General features: G+C 34.5%; 1 protein-coding gene across 5 annotated transcripts in view; it reads right to left on the bottom strand.

The window, feature by feature from the left end:
- The window catches only part of LOC113070586 (glutamate receptor-interacting protein 2-like), a 163410-nt gene that overhangs the window by 25604 nt on the left and 115782 nt on the right, over positions 1-22024 (bottom strand). For all 5 annotated transcript variants that reach the window (XM_026243982.1, XM_026243985.1, XM_026243984.1 and 2 more), the window contains exons 2-9: positions 15930-16010; positions 14200-14332; positions 13230-13375; positions 11060-11146; positions 10854-10929; positions 8710-8855; positions 7159-7306; positions 5930-6099 (exon numbers count right to left, since the gene is read on the bottom strand). In XM_026243982.1, coding sequence (XP_026099767.1) covers positions 5930-6099; positions 7159-7306; positions 8710-8855; positions 10854-10929; positions 11060-11146; positions 13230-13375; positions 14200-14332; positions 15930-16010 — 987 coding nt within the window. The remainder of the gene's footprint in view (positions 1-5929; positions 6100-7158; positions 7307-8709; positions 8856-10853; positions 10930-11059; positions 11147-13229; positions 13376-14199; positions 14333-15929; positions 16011-22024) is intronic.

The following is a 22024-nucleotide window of genomic DNA, read 5'->3' on the forward strand; positions in this document are numbered from 1 at the left end:
TTCCACCTCCCCTCTCGGGTTCTCAGCACGGCAGGGAATGACCTATATAGTGCCATGTGATATTTCGGCCGGACAGCTCAGATGCTGAAAAGCTAAACCACTTTACTTGTCCGTATCCATTAGGGACGTTTGTTCCTGTGCCCAAAAATCTGGGCGTCAGGGCTTTAATGGCATCATAAACTCTGTTTACGATGCATGCGAGCAATGCATGGAATTCACAAGGCTATCTTGTTGGGGTTTAAAGCTTTGGTGGACATGATTTAATTCCACAGGCACAGTCATGGTGGCAGAAGTAGGGCAAAAAATTGGACTAGATAGAAATTGATGGGCATCTAGGGTTCTGGTTGATTGCCGAACCAGAAATAGCAAGAACTTCAAAGTCAACATAAAAACACCCATCTGGAGTTTCAATGTCTTCTACAATTGCAGTTGCCCAGTCACTGAGAGCATCCATTAAGTCGTGCAACTATAAAGAATGGTTTTTATGCTCAATAGCTGGATTTCCATCCAAGCTACTAATTTAACTTAAGTGCAAATTTGGATTATCAGATTAAAGATTTGGAAATTGTGCATATCTCCCATTATTCACAGGAACCTTTTTTTTCACAAATGTGCATAAGCATAAACAAGCATAAAACCTATTTATTAAGGATTTTTTTTTTCTGATGTTATACTTCAAAATGTGCATAAAAACGGGGTGATGAAAACAGTGCTAATGATAATATGCTATTGATTAGATTCTGTGTTCTATCCAAAGTGGGACATGCAATATAAATTACCAAAAATGAAAATTTGCTGAAAATGTACACACCCTCAGGCCATTCAATATGCAGATGAGTTTAATTCTTGGTCAGAACAGATTTGGAGGAATGTAGCATTACATCACACCAATGAATCCTCTGTAGTGACTTAATCGCTGGATGAAGCGTTATTATGGATTATATCTCATATTTTGGCTAGAAATTATAGTCTTGGATGATGTTTTACAAACACACAACATTTAATTTCATTAAAACGCCATTAATTGATGGACTGGAGTGGATTACTGTGATGTTTTAATCAGCTGTTTGGACTCTCATTCCTACAGCACCCATTCACTCATCTACATCATAAATGGCCTAAATTTAGATGTGTACACTCACATGTAACAACTTCAAAGTCAAGTTAAAAACAACCATTTAAAGTTTCGGCATCTTCTATAATTGGACTCGCCCAATCATTGGGTGCATCCATAAAGTCCTGCAATTATAGAAAATGTTTATACGCTCGATGATAATAAGCTATTGATTAGATTCTCGCTGCAAACAGTCCGAGAGCTCATGCAGGCTACTAATTTAGGCTTTTAGTGCAATGCGCACTGCACGGTCGGACATCTGTTCATCTCCTGCATTTGCATATAAACGGGGCTGAAAATAACCAATCTGGGTCTGCGTCCACCGCGTCTCGGTTTGATATCAAGCCGCTGTCTGTTGGTTTTCTAGGGTGAGCGGGTCTCCGTGATTAAATCTGTCCTGCGGTCTAAAGCTCCTGGGGCGGCATCAAGCAGAACGAGAAGCTAATTAAATGAGATGACAGCAGATGAGATGACAGAGCAGTCTCGCCATCCATGTTTTCTCGTCCTCATTTGTGCATCCGAAGAGGATACATGTGAAGTTTATGTCGCTATAATTAGAGAGAGATCATTATGACCTCCTTTGGATTTGCATGGTACTCCACAACCATAATGAACTGATTTGCTCAATGACAACACTGCAAAAAAAGTGATTTTCTTCTTCAGTACTCGTGTCTTGTTTTACAGTACAAGCATTCAAACATTATTAAATCAAGATTAAATAAAGAAAAATGGCACTCATTAAGACTTGTTTTCTGAAAAATGTTTTAAAATTAAGCGAGATTATGCTTCAGACAAGGGCAAATAATTGTCAATAACCACCATCTTGATAAAGAGATGCTCTTGTTTTAAGAATAAACTCACTTGATTATTATTAGAACTGCACTCGTTAATTTTAAGCATTAGTCGACTAACTGCACGTTTATTAATAAACCATTCAAATAATTATAATGAGCCTTTAATTGCCTACATAGCCTATAAATGCTCAAGCACAGGCATAAAACTTGCCACAGCACACTGGCAGAAATAATAATTATGAATGTGTCAGGAAAAACAGTAAGGAGGCTATATTAACAATTTAATAATTTGAAAAAAAAAACTAATGGTATTTACTTATGTATTTGCAGTGAAATAATGCAGGTTTTTTTTTTGATTCATAAAATTTTTTTATTTAAATAAATAAAAAATAAAGTGCATGATGTACCAACATCAACACATTTTCAATAATGAATTGAAATGACTCATCATATGGTTTAACCATCAAGTTAAAAGGGGATTAAATTAATTTAAACCATCAATACATGTGATCTTAATCATTATCTTATAACTATGTGATATTTTCTATTATATTTTTCTATTAAAAAAACAGCAATTCAATGAATTCACAACAGATGAACTGACGCTTAAATTACTGTCATGTAACCAACAACTAAACAGTTTTTTTTTCACACCCTGAAAACAATATAACGATCTTAATCATTATTTTTTAAATGTCATGAATTATTAATTATATTAAAATATACTATATATTATATTAGAAATATGGTTTATTAGGCGGTTGTTCCACATGACATATTTTACAATTGGCCATGATTTTGTTGAAAGTTTCTTAGATGTTCATAGCAGTGATCATTTTGACAGCAAATTTTGAATTAGTTTTAGTAATGGTCTTTTGACTAAACTGCTATTTAGTTTTAATCATATTTTTGTTAACTGAATTGCTTTTAGTTTTAGTCTAGTTTTAGTTGACTAAATCTACAGTAAATTTAGTTGGCTAAAATCGAATGGGTTTAGTTACAGTGTAATGCATTTAGTAAGCATTTGTTTAAATTTTTAAAGCTCATTATATACAGTAGGTTTAATATTAGGGCTGTCACTTTTAGTTCGAAAAACGATTGCACAATCGATCGGACCAACCAAAAAAAGTTGAAATGAAAATAGGGAATCCATTTTAACCAAATATGTACACTATTAATTTAAAAATAATTAAACAATTAAAAAATATAGATGTAACAAAACTCACAAGCAGAAAAAGAAAATAAAGAATTCCGAAAGTGCAGTATGCGTTGCGAAAGCTAGACAGAAAATACCAGCAATTTTACGCGGGGCCGGGGACGTCGAAAGCGACCTCTTATGCTGCGTTCACACCAAACGCAAATAGAGCATCTGGCGTGAATTATTTCAATGTTAAGTCAATGTAAAGATGCATTTACACGCGTCTGGAGGTCTCGCGGCGCAATAGACGTGAATTCGCCTCATTCACGCATCTAGTTACAGGAGATTCAGAGTTATGAAAAGTACCATTGCAAGCTGACAGCGACTCGCTTTTGTGGTGGAAAATTGGCAGTAATACCCCCACCTTGCGCAGCTGTGACATCGGTGCGGTCGGAGCGCGTCTTCTCAACAGCTGGACATATAGTGAATAAAAAACGCTCTGCTCTGGACCCCGAAAATGTTGATCGACTTGTTTTCCTGTCCAATAAATTTGTAATGGCCCTAGCCTTTTTGCGCATTGCATTATGCCTGCCTAGTGCTGCCTAGCCTAAGTGTCGGTTACGTTCAATAAAAAGCACACATGGCCTGTTCTCAAGTCCATTTAAAGTTTCATTTTTTTGAACATTTGTTTGAAATGGATTGAATCATTATTTAAAATAATCTTGGAGATTTTTGAATAAATCTTTTTTTTATTCTGATTTTTGCCCTAAATCATAAATGCAGCCGGGTTGAAGCCTGCAGGGGTGTTTTTCTTTTGTTAATGCAGCCATCCCCTCTGCATATATATTTCTCGACAATGTTGCACTCCTGTTGCTGTTTGTTATTCTGCACGATAAATAAGAAATATTGCTGACTTGTTGTGCGTTTCCAGCGCTCTCTTTACGTTCGTCCGTTATTTGACGTTGAAAAAGGAAACTTCTTTTTTCTTAGACATGGAAAATCAATTTTACAATTGATTCAATGAACACTTATGTCTTAAAAATTGAAAATGATTTTTTCACAAAAGTGGCAGCCCTATTTAATATTAATGCTTATCATGGTAGACACCAATTTAATTGTGGTGAAACACAACACCCATTTAGGTTCCATTTAAAACCGAATGCATGGATGCAATGGTAGCAATAGGGGTGTGAACCTACACCAGTCTCACGGTTCGATTCAGTTACGATAATCGTCATCGATTTGATTCAATTCGATATCACGATGCATCACAATGCATTGACGATGCACTGCATCTTCAATTTTCAATTTTACTACACATTTATACAATTTTGTCAATAAATACAAGCAGCCAGAGATATGAAGAATACAAATTATTTCTAAAAAATTCAATATTTGTCATGCAATTCATATGTGAACATTATCCTTCTATTACATAATAATGATATTCGTAATGTTATTAAATTACACAGTTTAATGGGTGATTGAATTTATCAGAGACAGAAATTCAACAAACACACACACACACACTGTTAGTCTTTTATTTGTGCATGTAAGTTGAAACGATCTGTGGTAGATGCCTCATTCTACAGAGTGTCTTTCACAGGCTTCTGGCTGATTTACAGATGGCGCTGTTTGAGACACTCAAAGCTTTGAATCTTATCCCGACACAGTCAGAGGATATCCTCAGTGCTTCACGATACTTAATTTGCCCATAACTACCCCCCTGCATATTTCATTGTGTGTGACATGATTTACACGCAGCACGTGTCTTCTCCAGGTCATGATCAGGTTTTTCATAAAAGCCGAGATGTGGCCAGATGTCGGCTTTTAAAGTAGTTGGAGCATTTATAATTACTCGCACTAAGGATCCGTCTGCTCTCTTATCGTTCTCGCTGTACCTGATGTCATAACATTGATCATTCTGCCTAGCGGTGCTTCAAGCCGACAAAGCACATATGCGACAAATGATGTTAGAAAAGCATCAGTACCTTATAATTGGTTACAGTCTATTACTGAACCGATACTGAATCGTCCTCGTCTGCATCGCGATGCATCGAAGAAACAATCAATTTCTACACCCCTAGGTGAGCAGTGTTTCAATTCACTTGAGACGTAATCTATTGTGTTTACGCGAATACTTGTAAAAACAGACAATTCAACATCATTCTGTGTGTATTTTTCTGTTCATATGACACGAACGAGTTCTCTTGCATTGTCAAATTTATCCATATGTCTGCTCTTCTCTTCCTTCAACATATTGACATTTTTGAGAGTTTTATGCGCCGTGCAGCAAGTGTATGTTAGCTTATGTCTCGCCAGTTCATATGTACAGATCTAATCCTAACTACACAGCAGATATTCATTGTGAACTCATCTCTTCCCAAATCGTCCCTCCCTGACATTTTCATCTCATTTTATTCAAAAACTTCAACAGATTTTCATCATAGTTTTTGTCATTCAGAACGAGTTTTAGTTCGTTATCGTCTCGTTTCTTATTGGTGAAAAAAATTAAGTTGACCAAAATTATAACGACATACAACAATACAATGAAACTAACAATGGTTAACACACTGTTTTTCTTTTATATATAAACTATATATATTTTTATAACATTTAATTAAATAGCATTTAATATGTATAATATATATTTTTTACTCAAATATTATGCCAAATTATGCTTTAGTACACTATGAGACCAAAACAATTTTATGACTCTGTATCAACCTTATATAAAAAAATAAATAAATAATAATTCACAGATAGCTTTCCAGACACAGCTTAGGTCTGTTCCAAGATCAGATTCAACCATCTGACGTCCCAGATTAAGCCTAATCCATGTCTGGAAAAGCGCAGCAGTCTCCACATGTTCCCGTCTCTCACCAGTGTCCTGGGGTTTCCCGGGCAGGCGTGTTTGGTGTGCGGGGAGGATCTCTAGTTTGGTCTGATCAGTAGTGCTGGCCAGCAGCTGCGTGGCCTCCAGGACGGAGCAGTGCTCTGTGCTGGTGCCGTCTATAGACAGGATGTGATCACCCACGTGTAACGCTCCAGACCTGAGACGCAAACAGAGGACTGCTAGAACTGTCAGAAATGTGGGACGCTCTCCCAAATTATCATAAAAATGAATCTGAATGCTTCTCTTAGAAATATATGGGAAAATGATGTTATATGGTGAATGATGTTTCATGAGGTATTTAACATGTAATATAAACAAGAATAAATAAGATTCATATTCACATAATATTCAAATAATAATAATAATAATAATGCATCTTAGATATAACAAATTAAAATTACATTTATTAAAAATGACATATCTCAGAATATTTCTGAAGGATTAAGTTCAACTGTATTCAACAGTTGGTCAGTGTAAATGTGACTGTGTGCAGTTAATGACTATGAAGTTTACAAAGAAGAATCTCTCGTAAAACTGTTACGCAAGAATCGAAAGACGGAATTTGTAAAACAATGAACATACTTCATATGGTTTAAAAAAACATAAAACAAAAAAAAAGCATAATTTCCCAAATAAGGATTTTACAAAAAAAATTTACAATATGTGAAAAGTAAAATAAAGTTGTGTGGGTATAAATGTTTTTTCAAACAGTTTGTGTAATAAGAAAACCTAATTCTTAAAAAAATGGTTTTGTGCACAATAAAAAAAAAAAAGTAACTAAGAATAATTTGTGCAAGAATGCTTTTACAAACAATTAACATTTGATTTAAAATAATTTACAATAGTAGCTCTGCAAACAATTTATATAAGTTTTGGTTAAAGTTTTACAAACAATTTGTGTGAAAAGAAATACATTTATTAATGTAAGAATAGTTTAAATCACAAACACAAACACACACACGTTTTTTTTTTTTTTTTTGTGAAAATGGTTTACCATTTATATAAGTTTTGATTTACAAAAAAATTAAGAAACTAAATTAAGTAAAATATTTGTGTACACTATAAAAATGTTAACATGCATTTCCATTACTGTAGATGATGAAGTCCTTTTACAAAACGGCATCAGTGACAAAACGTTGGAATCCTATGAAACTGCTCGATGATTTTTGTTGTTTTTCATGGTTGCTTTGAGGACAGAGGCTCATTGAGTGTGTACCTGTCCACTACACTGGCGGGCTTGATCTTGTCGATGACGATGGCCTGTTTGTTTCTGTGCATGGCCGTGGTCAGAGTGATTCCCAGACTGGCTCCAGGAGCCTTGGCAATCTCCACCAGCAAAGGACCTGAAGCGTTTGTCACCGAATCTGAGGGCAGGTGATAAGGACAGACAAGCATAGCATTGTTACACTGTGTTTCTAAATGGATCCTTTCTGCAGCTTTCATTCAATAAAGCATCTTTTTGGCAGTTTTGAGCATCAAAAGTTGATTTCAAACATCTATTTTTTTAAGATATGAGCTTGTTAACTCTAGAAAGAGAACAACAGTGGGTGTTGTGCTTATCGTGGCTAGTATGAATTAGCTTAACAGCATTGGTAAATGCGTGAGAGTTGTTTCTCCGCTCTTGAAGGTCAACAACCTGCTGTTCATCCAGATGAAAGAGTGAAGATGGTTAAACAGAGCAGATATCTCTGGAGAGAAGCACTGTGTTTCTGGAGAATTTCTACAAATGGAAAAGCACTCTATAAATGCTTAAGTCATTTGATTTACCCCTTATTATACATTCAGCTCCATTTTGACACTGAAAAGATACATAAACATATTTACAGAAAAATATTTTTCAATAACGAAACCAAAACTTTGTAAATGCTTTGTATAAGACCCATAAAATAGAGTTAATTATTTTATTTTATTATTTATTTTCAGACTTTTTAAAATATTTTCCTTGGAAAATACGCATGTATGTATGGAATACCATTAGTGTCAAAAATACTTTTTGTAAAATTAGCTATGGAGTTACTTAATGTCAAAAATCGTTATAAAATATATTTAACCTTGCTGATAAACATGAATATAAAGGCTTATTTATGAACTATTACAACATGAAAACAACATCACCTTTTTTATTTAGTTAAATGTATTTTGTCTGAAAACTTTTCAGAGTAAAATGTATGGGCTTTAAAAAATACTTAATCTTTGGTTTATGATTTATGGACTGTTTTCATTCAATTATGAGTTAAAAATTCAAAGGAATTTAATTTGATTATTTCCAATATAATGAATTTGGGTAATTCTCAGAGCATATTTATAAAATACATACAATGATATATTAAAATAGAATTTCTCATCAACACTGAAAACACAAGTATTTAGCATATTTTGCTTTTGTGTGTGTGTGGTATCATGTGTAGTTAAATAATTTCTCATTTTGTATTTAATAAAAAAGTATTAATGAAGTAATAGGACGGTAATACCGTTAATATTTTTTATAAGATGTAACAGTAAAAACAGATTTTTTTTTCACTTTCACTCATTAATTTTAAGTCTTTAAGGATTAACATTAAGGACTGTTTTATAAAATAAAGATTCTTCAGATACCAAAAGACCTAGAAAGTTAAAAGGGGAATACAGATTTAAGAGGCATTATGAGGATTACTTCATCATTTATTTTTAAAGTGCAACATACAAAACAAATTGTATTTTAATCCAATGGAGATGTGGGTTTTTCTTTCCGTCAACATATGAAACCGGTGCATCTGAAGTAACTCACCCATGATGGAGACATCGTATTCGATCTGGAACAGGGCCTCCTGGCCAGACTGGGTCAGTACTGTAAGAGCATCGCTCAGAGTGGCACTGTGTAAAACCACACCATCCACACTTAAGATCCGATCACCTGCTTTTAGGGTCCCTTCCCTGCACAAGAACACACAATAGTATGGAGTCAGTAAGATTTATTAAATTAATACTTTTATTCAGAAATGTTTAATTAAATTGGCCATTGACTCCTAAAAAGTTTTTTTTTTAATTCCCACAAAATGATTAAATAGAACGGCAGTTTTCTACTGTGATAATAATAAATGTTTCTTTAATAATTCAAATTCAGCTTTTCCATCACAGGAATAAATTACATTTTAAAATATTAAAATGTCTTTACATTTAAAAAAAAAAATTTAATCGTGTGCTCATCATTTGAGAGTCACACTCATGGTCTTCTTGGTCAAAAGTGACCAGACACCTGAAATGTAACTTTTATTTTCTTCAGTAAAATCAATCTAATATATTTTTGTTCAATAATATTTTTTTTCTTTTGTATTTTGAGAGAATTTAATGGTACCAATTAATATTTATGCAATAATTATGATAACTTTTTCCCACTGAAAATAGTACAATTTCAGATTAAAATAGAGACTAGGCCTTTAAAATCCAATTTATAGAATAGCAGAATAGAATAGCACCTCCTGTTGAGAGCAAAAAAAGTAAAACCTGTAGTTTCATGGTGTAACCACGAGATTCCTGGTTGTGGTTATTATTAGGTTGTGGATTGAAATGTATATTAAGGCATTGTCAAAGACTACTTTTTGATGATTTAAATGTTGATTTGAAGTGTAGTTTTTTTTTTTTTTTGCATTATTAGTACATTCAAACCTGAACACAGAAAGCACTTTGTTACACGAAACATTAACATTTGATAAAAAATCTAACAAAAATAAACATAAATGCTTTATCAGAGCTTAACACTTCTGGGTCTGATCTGATTTTAACCTCTTATTTGAGTCTTCTGACTTATTTTGGCTATATGGTTATAGCCATACCAATTAATTTGAGTATGTATAATTCTGTATCTGTGTGTTTGTGTGTGTCGAATCATGGCCTCAGGATTTTCTTTTGTTTGTTTTTTTTTTGGTGTTCACATACCAAGTGTAATATTTTCAATGGAATTTACACTGCTATTACAGTAACATTTCACAATAAGATCTCGTTTGTTAGCATTAGATAATCCTTTAACAAACATGAACGAACAATGAGCAGTACCCTTTTACACTAAAGTTAAAGCTAGTTCATATTGCACTAAAGTATGTTAAAAGTAAAACTGTTTAACTTAAATGTTTTGCAAATGTTGAAATCATGATAAATATTAAACATTTTAGAAGCATTTTGATAGTTCATGTTAACAAAGCAGGTTTTTTTTTTTTTTTTTTTTTAAATGTAACTTTGTATAGAGTCAATTTGAAAATATTTTGAATTAATGTCTTCAAGCTTTAAAATGTTTTTTTGTGCATTTAGTTCACTATATTAAACAAAAAAACTTCACTTCATCCTTCATAATGGATGAATTTTTGGTATTTTTTTAAGGCAAACATGGTCGATGCCTTAATATATTCTGACTAGGTAGTCAGCTTCTTTAAAATACTCTTGATATTCCACACTAATGATTAATGTTACATGTAAGAGGACCTGTTTGAGAGTGCTATATTTTCTTCATGCAATGTTTGGGGGCCTTCAGGAAAGACAATGTATACAATTTCCACCAATCAATCAAGGCAGCCTTTGTCTCTAACATCAAAGGGGTTTTATTAAAAAAATGTTCTCTCTGCAGACACACGTTTATTTATTTTTTTCTCTTTTGGCAGGTTGTGTGATGCTATTATAAGTAGGGAACAGTGGTTGGTAAGAGAGGCATGGAGAATCCTAAAACTAAGTATAATAGCTAGCAATCTAAGCTGAGAGGGAAATCTCTGACCTACTTTCTGGATTTGGATAAAATGCAAATAGTGTGTTCTTGATGCTCCAAACATGGAAGATGACTGCAACAAGAACTGTGTTCCTTAAATCACATGACCTGCCGAATACCGAATACTACTCAGTTTGTTTGCAGAAACTTAGAGTGTATCATTTTGAGTTATGCATTACCTGTCAGCAGGACCACCAGGTCGGACTTGTGTGACCACCAAAGGACGGGATTTGTGCCAGTCCTCATGGGATCCACCTTTATTATAACACATATATAAAATGCTGTAGTCAGTAATTTAATCAGTAATTTAATCTGCAACCATTTGATTTTAGGAATATTGAATAAAGGAATAAAATCAAATGAGTGCCAACAAACCCAAACTCACCTCGCATAACAAAGCCGAAACTGTTGCCCTCTTTCTGCAAACAGATCTCGATTGTCTTGGAAATAACACCTGAGGTACTGTCTGGCGCTAAGAGGGACAACAGAGACAGGAGAGAGGCAATAGCATCTCTAAATCAGCACCTTTTACTGGGCGAACGGCCAGTTCTGGTGGACAATCAGATAAATAAACCCAGATGCAAACTGACATTCAGCAGAAGGTCAGCCAGAAACACTGAGCTTATAAACCAGACAATTTATCTGCCATGCACAAGATAGACTGGCTAACGATTGCAATATATCACAACGCATGCCAAACTGAGCCAATGAGAGACAATCACCGCAATCCATTATAATCAGAGAGTGTGGATGTCAATTTTATAGAGGTCAATTTTTTGTTGTTGTTGGTCAGTGACAATGTGATATCTAGAAATGTTTGGAAAAGGTTCAACACATTTTGTAAAATCTATTGAAAAACTAAACAAAATATGGTTATTATTTGTTTACAAGGTTTACAATTTTGGATGATTTCATACAAGCTTTGATGATTACCCGACAATAAACTGACAACAATCTCCAACTGACCAAACATCTGCCAATAATTCAGCCAGGGGTGAGTTTCCCAAAAGCACTGTTGCCAGCTATGTTCAAAAGTTTGGTTGTTATCCATATTGTTCCTTGATTTGCTATTTCCCAAAATCACGGTTCCAACAAACATTTGCAAACAGCATCCCAAAGCTGTCTGGTTGGAGCTACAGCTCTTGACCTCTGGTTATTTTCTTGTTAGTATTAGCTAACTATGGTCACAACAGCTCTGGTCCAGTTATTGGAAGCACAGGGCCTTGTTGGTATTGGCTAACAGCGACTGCACATTTGGTCATTAACAACCAACATCGCTTTATAATTCGCTGTTTCCTGAAATCATAGCTCCAAAGAATATTCACAAACAGCATTGCAAAGCTTAGAGGTTGGAACTACTGTACGTCTTGACCTGTGGTTATAAGCATTTCTCGTTAGTATTAGCTAACTATGGTCGCATAATTCAGTCATTACCAAAATAGTTTTACAAACTGCTATTTTTCAATATCATAGATGCAACATAGACATGAACTTTGAAAACTTGTATGGCTAGCTCTTGACCTTTGTTTAGAAGCATAGTTTCTTGTTATTATTAGCCAACTACGGCCGCAAACATAGTTGTCACCTACATAGTTCAACAATTCACTGTTTCCTGAATTCAACATTCGCAAAGTTGTTTGGATTGGACTACAATTCTCAAACTGATGTTAGAAGCCACAAAGACTATGGTTTTGGAAAACAAATATGCCTGGCTAGTTCCATCATTACCAATAGAGTTTGATTAGAATTGTGACCAGTTAGCTAACAATACTTTTAGGAAACACACACCATAGTAGTTAAGCAGCAAATTGCTTATGAGAACGTGAAACACATTGCTGGGCAAAATATCAGTCCTTCGCTGATATCATGGTATTGTATACATTAAAACTTTTGCAAGAGGATCACATGTTGTTAAATTGGTCAAGCTAATGTTTCTATGTCCGCCACTCAGACCAAGAGTAAAGCCCTGTTCACACCAAGAACGATAACTATAAAGATAACGATATTAGCGTCCACACCAGCGAACGATATCATCTGTTTATTCTGAGCGCACGTGTGTCTGTCGCTTTAAATCCTCGAGCTCGTTACAGCAGGATGGATTCTGATTGGATGTCAATGTTTATATCGTTCATCAGCTGGAAAAAAATCGTTCTGAAAATGATTCCAATGATATCGTTTCTCTTGGCCTTTATCGTTATAGTTGTAGTGTGGACTCCCTATTCTTTAATATTGAGAACGATTTTCAGAACTATATCATTATCGTTATCTTCATAGTCAAAATAACCGACTGGCATATCTATAGATGTCTCTGTTGAAATCGGAGAAAGTATTTTAACATCCAAAAATGATACACAGCAGCTTTCAACATATATTCATGCATTCTCCATTACGGTGTATAATTTTATATACTGTACACAAACTGAAGTTGATTTACTGACGCAAAGACATTTTCACTATGATATTCACTCATGAGGTCTGAGATTGGCTCAGACCGGGGTTACATTGAGAAGAACATGCCACAAGACAGGCAAAAGTCAGAATACTCAACTTCCTACCAGGTGAAGGCAGTTCATACTCCACTTCTAGCACGACACGCTCGCCTACGTTTTTTAGCAGACTGATGATCTCGTCGTGGCGCAGCTTGGTCAGGTTGATCCCATTGACTGACTTGATGTAGTCGCCCACATTGAGCTGATCGCTCCTGAGACACATTGAAATGTAACTCAATCATGTAATTACTGAAATTACAGTAATTAAACAGTTTAGCTAATGTCTGGCACACTATTGTCTGTTGAACAATGTAAAAAATGGCTTTTCCCATGTTTAATGTAGAGAAATGAACAAGATAACATACTGTATGAAGGTCCAGAGAAGATGTCCATCAATGGTCAAAAACATAGAAAAGAAATAATATTCTGAATGGAAAGTAAATGCAAAGTGAGAACTCCTTATCTGTTGTTGAACACCCCACAGGGAGTATAAATATGCTCATTTAGATGCTAATTAGACAAATGAATGCTATTCATTCCCTTTTGTCCTCTGGGCGTACATGAGCTAGCGCAATGATGCCTGACAAAAATATGTAATCAGCCCAGATGCGCTCTATAACATCCTCATACCACAAGGAAAGAAGAAACAACTGAAGATAGGGAAACTCTAACATCACAGAAATGAGTTTAATCAAAAGTATGAGGAAAAATAAATGTAACGACAATTTATCAGATTTTTAAGGCTCTCAACTGTACATACGAACATCGCATTCCAGAATTACATATTGCAACTGAATTTGTTGCAGAAGTATCTGATGTAATTCACGCTAAAAATGCAACACTGCTACATGTAGCAACATTAGCAATGATTAGCACCTTTAAATTGTAGGTACAAAGTGCAACCTAATCTATTCTGTTTGGCTTGGTGTTTTTCTGAGATGTCAGGTGACCGCTTTGTCATTCTCTGATTGGCTGATACTGCTAATGAGTTATGAATTTGTGAGATTGCACTGATGACTTCCGCTCCAGTCCTCACCTAGCCGCCAGTCCACCCGGCCGCAGGTTGGAGACGCGTGGTTTGCCGTCCTTGTCTGTTCCGCCCGAGATGGTGAGACCTAAAGTGCTTCCTTCCTTCTTAATCAGCTCAACCAGTGTAACCCCACGCAGTTCTTCAGGCCATAACACAACAGACAAACACACACACACACACACACACACAAGAGACAGATGTCAGCAGCACATTTTTATGACCCTCACCCTCCATCACTCAGATGGTCTCAGATATTATATTGGATATGCAAATGAGCTGCACTTAGTCCCATCTAATTAAAGATGAGACATTTCACAAAATCCTCTAGATTACGAAAGCTGAAGATTGTTTTTAAATGCTACACCACATCTAATCTTCCATTCGTGCTGTGATTTTATGAATTCTTAAACATAAAATCCAAACCAAGAGGCACATGAAAGAAAACATCTATCACACACCAGTAGTGCAGCAGAAATTGTGATGCTACACTTTCTTCTGGAATCCAGCTGGGTCACGAAATCTCTCACAGAGTCTAATCTAATCATGCCAAAGTCTGTGTGGGTTTAGATGTGAACAGCTTGGAACTCAAATGTTTTCCACAAGTAAAAATGTAATGGACCGAACGCAATCGACGACACAATCAGCTGTGTCTTTTCAAACTACTATAATATGTCCCATAAAATCAATTCTGAAAATGCCTTAATCTGCCAATAAAATTTTACTAACATCTTCTATGAAAGAATTATATTATATTATATTATATTATATTATATTATATTATATTATATTATATTATATTATATTATATTAAAACAGAAAATATCATATTTTTTATATAAATGTTCTGGCTAATTTAAATGTAAAAATTTGCTATATATGTATATTTACATAATTTAAAGCAAAGTTGTTGTTTTTTTTAAAGAAAATGTATACCTTTATTCAGCAAGGATACATTAAATTGATCAAACAATCATATTAATTACTTGAATAATGTTTCAAAATATTAATATTTCTAATAAATGCTATTATTTTAAAGTTTCTATTCATTTTTATTTTAATATTTCACAATATTAGTTTTTTTTTTTTTTTTTTTACTATAGTTTTGAGGAATTTAATGCAGCTTTGATGAGCATAAGAGATTGTTTTCTCCAAACTTTTGAATAAGTTATATGCAATGTATTACATATAAATCTAAACATACACACATCAAAACACATGATATGGAGTTAAAAATATACACATAGCATTAGTTTTGTATTAAGAAGATTCATGTATCAAATAACCTGCAGCAGGTTTCTTAAAAAAAAAAAGGAGAAGAAAAAATGAAACTGAAACACAAGTCAAACGTAAAATAACCTTTGAAAATATCTGTACTGCTTTAAGATGTCATTCTGAAACTTTTCCAAAGTCACACTTTGAGTTGACTCGGCTAATCCAATTAGTTTTAAAGAAGAAAGAGGTCTTGGATCAGCAAGCGCTTCCAGCAAGCAGAATGACTCAGACAGACACTTCTCGAGAACCGCAGGAAACATCTGGATAAAGCTGTAACAACACCCCCCAAACCCCCAGCGTTCTCCATCTCAAACAGCCATCCCAACCAATGTGGCAAGAAGAGCTCAAACATCCCCGATGGGGAAAGACAGACACGATCCACCAGATCAAAAGAAGCCGAAGGAGCGGAGCTGGGAGGATCTGTGTGGGCACAAACAGACGACATAGAAAGAGAGTCAGTGTACCTGGGATGCTTTGTCTTCTGGATGTGAGCGAGTTGTCTGGCCCCGTCGAGTCCTTGTTCCCCTTAGAGTACGGCCCATCATCTGCAGGACATGAGAAACAACGAAAAGACCTTAGAGAAAGCAGTCCACCCTAAACACAACTGTGAACAATGACCTCAGTTATACTTTCATATAAAACTAAAACTACTGGTGAGGGAATCCCACAAAACCTGTCAAGAGTGTGCCTGGACACACACACACAAGAATAAATAAAAAAAAAACACACAAACATTTTTTTTTCTTTTTCTTGAAGGATACTTATTTTTGGAATCATTATTTCTGCATTGTGAAAATTTATATTATACACATCTACACACTAAATTTTACTACATTTATAGAAATACACATCAGTAAACAGAGTAATAAACAAATATATAATTGCATTGACCTTAAAATATCATTTAAAAATGTAAAAAGTGTATATCATGTTAGTACTTTTGAACTGGCTTTAATATTTGCAATTTTAAATACAAATTGTACCATAACACACAACAAATTATAATAAATAATAATAATAATAATAATCATCATAAAATAAACAAAAAAATACTGTTAATGTGAAATACTAATGTAATACAATATAAATTAATAAGAATGTGCTGATATATTTCATTATTATTATTATTATTTTTATTATTATTAAAATGCCATAAAATAACATCTAAACTTTAAATAAACGATTAAACTTACATACAATTTAATAATAAAAATATACAGTATATAGCATTACAGGACGATAGATAGATAGATAAATAGATAGATAGATAATATTAATCATAAAAATCATGAAATATATTATCACGTTGTGCTTATATTGTATTATATTATATCTTTCTTTCTTTATTTCCTTATGTAGTATTAAATAACAAAAATATAGCAAAAACACATTCATTCTTATTAAATAGACTGTATTACACCTCTGTATTCATGGACAGATGAACTGTCTCTTCGAGTGCAGTGAGTATTAGCATCCAGAGAGACATGCTAATGCGGATCTGTCATCTATTGACGGTAATAATCACAGAAACACCATCCTTCTTTATAGAAAACGTTTGTGTGACAAACGTCTTTCGGATTGTTTTCTGTCAAGCCGGATGCCTGATTGCACATGCTTCATTTGGAGCGGATAAAATATTCATGAGCAGCATAGTCTAATTTCTTCAAAGTTTCTACATAAATTAGGATTTTCCCCTTGTGCACTGGGCTCATCAGCACTAAGCGTCTCTGGAGCTTTCTTACGCTTGGCACAATTCACTTCATCTTTTCACGCCAGCAGGACAAACACTATTAATGTATTCAGCCAAAAGAAGGTAACACCTGTTGCTGCCATTGTTATAATACTAATAAGCTCATAAACTTTCGCTTGTGTTTCCTTTAAATCTATATGTCAATCCAAACCGGTATAACATAACTTTTCTTGTATTAGTGGGAGGCATAACAGTTTAGTAATATAGAGTTCTTTACAGTGTGCAGGGAACAGCGATGCTAAAAATCATAGTACAATTAATTAACTTCTAATATCAATGCATTTCACACATTACAAAGAATGAACATCTTAATTTATAAAAAGGTTTTTAAAGACTATTTTTGACTGCCCGTCCCCCGCACATGTGGGATGTTGGCGATTACACATTTTTTAACTATACTATCTTGGTCTAAGCCTGAAGTAATCTTGACAAACGTTTATTATATCATTGTGAAAATGCCTATTTTGATGGAAGCAGGAAAAGGATGTTTTCGGTGCCTGTCTCTTTAAATGCAAATGAGCTATACGCCATTACAGCTCGTAACTAAACATCTGTTTGGTTTTGAAATTGTGCATTTTAAAGCCATATTAGTTTAAACTTCTGATAGTTTTCTGAGCGCAATCATCTGTCGCATGCGTATGGAAAGTGGCTGCATGTTGCACGCGAGTAATAAGTTCTCTTTTACGCACAAGTTTATGTTAAAAACACGCACAAGTTACAAAAACACAGTCTGTTATGTTTGTGAAGGTAAACATCTGGGAAATAAATCACATGTTTATATCAGATACTTTTTTAACCTGGTATTCTGAGTGGATTGTACAATTTATTGAATATTGTTCAAACAGAAACACTCACAAGTGCATTATGATGAAGGGAACCTGCACTGAATGAAGGATCTAGCAGCGAGGAAGAGTGAAGGCTCTAAAGATACCATCACCAGACTGAGGTTATGCCGTGTAAGGCGGTAAGGAGATAAGAGTCTTCCAGCAGCAGTTACCAGGATATTTTCTTATTACTTGATAGCAGATACAAGCTTGCCCATAATACTGTATATAGTGCAAGCTGATATGAAAGCCGGCAACTTCCTGTCAACAATATCAGCTTGTTACCATGTTAAAACATGGCTGTTTACTTTTTCTAAAGAATTTAGGAATCCGTGTAGAGCAAAATGTCTTCGTCAAAAGCTAAAGTGTGGTTTTACATACATGAAGACATGTTCTAAACATCTATTTAATGTCTGACAGGAAACCTTTACAGACGCATTGCAGATAAGCAATCACTTAAATAAAAAAATCATCTTCCAGATGTAAACATGCACATTAAAGACGTGCTCTCAGGGTTGGGTGCTCTGGCATGATTAGCACAATGCTATATGGTTGTCTGTGTGATAAGTTTTAGCATGTTGTTATGCCTTTGTTAGGCCGTTCTGAGGAGCTTCAGCATGTTTAGCATATTTACATTTTGTTATTTTCTGAGGGTTTTGGCATGATTAGTTAACATATAATTTGCATTAACATAATTTTGTACACCATGTCCTAATCAGATGCGACGCCACCATCTTGACCAGCCTAGCCAGCTACTTCCAGGTTTCAGTTTAAACCAGCTAAGACCAACGCACCAGCTTTTTTCAACAGGTGACTCCATTTAAAAAAAAAATCTATTTCTGCAAAACTACAGCTGAAACAACCATTTATTATGAAAATAATGTTCTTAGGTGCTGAATACTGATTTAGCATGTAGTTATATTGTTAAGGTGTTCTGTATTTTATTTATTTTATTTTTTCATGATTAGCACAATATTATACTGCTTTTATATGTTGCTGAGGACTTTTTAGCAGAATTGGCACATTATGGGTTTTCTGAGATATTGATAATCATGATTTTTAGCATAGGCCTTACTACTGAGTTTATGGTTCTGCAAGGCGTTTTATCATTTGTACATTACCAAAAAGCTTTTGTTTCTGATGTGTTTTCAGCACGATTAGCACATAACTACACTGCTTTTATGGGTTTCTGGACAGATTTTAGCATAGTTAGCACAGTACTATACGGCTTATATGGGTTTCTGCTGAACATTTTTGCATGATTAGCTCAATACTATGCTACTTTTATGGGTTTATAAGAAGATTTTTGCATGATTAGCACAATACTATATGGCTTTTATGGATTTCTGATGTTTTATTGTTTTTTTTTTTTTTTTTTTGCATGATTAGCACATTACTGCTTTTATGGGTTTCTAAGGAGATTTTTGTATGATTAGCAAAATACTATACGACTTTTATGGGTTTCTGATTAAACTTTTAGCATGATTAGCACATTACTAGACTGCTTTTATGGTTTTCTGATGAAATTTTAGCATGATCAGCACATTACTATACTGCTTTTATGGGTTTCTGGGGAGTTTTTAGCATGATTGGCACACTAGTACTGATTTTATGGATTTCTGAGGCATTTTAGCATGATTAGCACTTTACTGTTCTAAATATTTTTAGCATAATTATCACAAAATATTTTTAGCATAATTTTCACGCAACTGTTTATACGTATGTGCTTCTGAGGAGTTTTAGCATGATTAACACATTATAATATTGTGTCAACAGGTTTATTAAGGAGTTTCTAACATGATTAGCATATTACTATACCGCTTATGTGCGTTTATGAGGGGTTAGCTTGACTAGCAAATTACTGTTTTTATGGGCTTCGTTCTGAGACATTTTTAGCATGATTACACACTACTATAATGATTTTATGGGTTACCAATGGCTTTTAGCATGATTAGCACATTGCTTTTCTGGGTTTCTGATGGATTTTTAGCATGATTATCACATATAATGGTTTTATGGTTTTCTGAGGGATTTTACAGTAGTATGATTTGCACATTACTATACTGCTTTTATGTCTCTAAAGGAGTTCTAGAAATGATTAACACATTATTATATTGCTTTTATTGGTTTCCGATTAGATTTTAGCATGATTAGCACAGCACTACACTGCTTAATTAATGGTCCATGTCAAATAAGCCAAAACTCAAATCTCAGTCTCTAGATTGTTGTATTCCATCCTTTAATTTCAGTCTATTGTATATTTTCCAGCAATTGTTTCTGTGTCAAAATTTAAGATGCTTGTTCAAATCCATAAGCCTTAGCAAAAACCACTAAATACCATAATTCAAACTAAACTCTGTTATGTTTTGACAGTTTGTTCGTTCAACTGCACGCTTCAAAACACAACATCATTAGGACAATGCAGTAATACATTCAAGCTCCTGCAATAGTAAATTCCCTGATGTGACGGGTGACCAAAACAAATAAAAACAGAATAAAATACCTTTTGCCACTCGCCAAAGGAGGACAGAATGAGACCAGACAAGTGCTAAAAAATGAGCAAGCCTTCGTGAGAATACGAGGACAGTCTGCAGGGAGCAATCTAAAGTGTTTATTGTTGTATTTTTGAAAGCTATTACTGACAGGGCTCAACGGTGGGATTAGCCTCCAGCTCTAGCACAAGACCAAACCAACGAAACTCCCTCCCAGCCGGCAGAAAACTCCAGCATATCGGCATTCACTGTGATGAGCAGCATTCGTCTAATCCGCTTGCTCGGGGGTTTTGGAAACCTTCACGAGTCACCTATCAAAGGAAGCGATTTAGCTGTGACGGGTACCTAACTCGCAGAGCACAGAACCATCTGTTTTTGTCATGCACCGAAGTGCCACTGCATAAAAATAGCTAAATAAAATAAAGTTTAATCCTAGCTTCACCTCAAGGACCTGGAATGAAACTGAAGCTTTAAATAAATAAATAAATAAATATATATGTTACAATTGACAGAGATAAAATAGGAAATAAATAAATGCAGATTTACAGTTTTAAGCGATTAAATGAAGAAAAAAATAAGTAAATAAATTTGAGTTGCAGAAAATGTAATACTAATAATAGTCACTCAACAAGCAATACTAACAAATGCACATTATAGAACACAATACCACATTACTATAACAATATGTAGATCATGATACACTAGAAACTGTTCTATTCAAAGACTATTGTAAATGCAGGCTATTTAGCACAAACACCATTTAGAACCTTTTTTTTTTTTTAAGGCAAACTGCTCAAATGAATGGCTCTAATTAAGCTGAAGATACAGTAGCTATAATCTGAGAGAGCTCGTGTCTCTCTTTGTTTAAACTCCACATGTCCTCCAGTAATTACTCCCCATTATCAGCCCCAAAACAGCCAAAAGCTTTACAAGTAAAGGAACCTGCAACTTGGGTGATACGAGCTAAATGCACTGATTGCAAACACACAGACTTCACACACTTAAACTTCCCAAGAAACAGCGACAATAAGCACACACACACACACACACACACACAATAGTAGCTAATCTTGCAAACTCAATGCACATCCACAAATACATTTACATACAAAGGCTTCTTTAGTAGACGGTACAGTCGATCGCATGACGTCATGTCCTTGGCAGATCAAATTAGCGAAGAAAGTATATGGCGCAAAACATAGAGATGGGGACATTTCGAAACATTTTTGTAATAAAAAATGTGGAATAAAAAAATGCAAGGTCTAGGTTTTATTTTTCTTCAGGGTAACTTTTTTTTTTTTAGAACATTAGAACATATCGTCCTTCACCCAAAAATTTAAATAAACATTTCTTACTCTCAGGGCATCCAAGAGGTGACTTTTTCTTTCTTCAGTATAGCAATAAAGTAGTTTTTAGATGAAAACGAGGTCTGTAGTAATTCACATTTAACATCAAAAAAGCTACACAAATAACACAAAATCAATACCCATGGC

This window comes from Carassius auratus, unplaced genomic scaffold (genome assembly GCF_003368295.1).
Source record: "Carassius auratus strain Wakin unplaced genomic scaffold, ASM336829v1 scaf_tig00004584, whole genome shotgun sequence".
Lineage (NCBI taxonomy): Eukaryota > Metazoa > Chordata > Actinopteri > Cypriniformes > Cyprinidae > Carassius > Carassius auratus.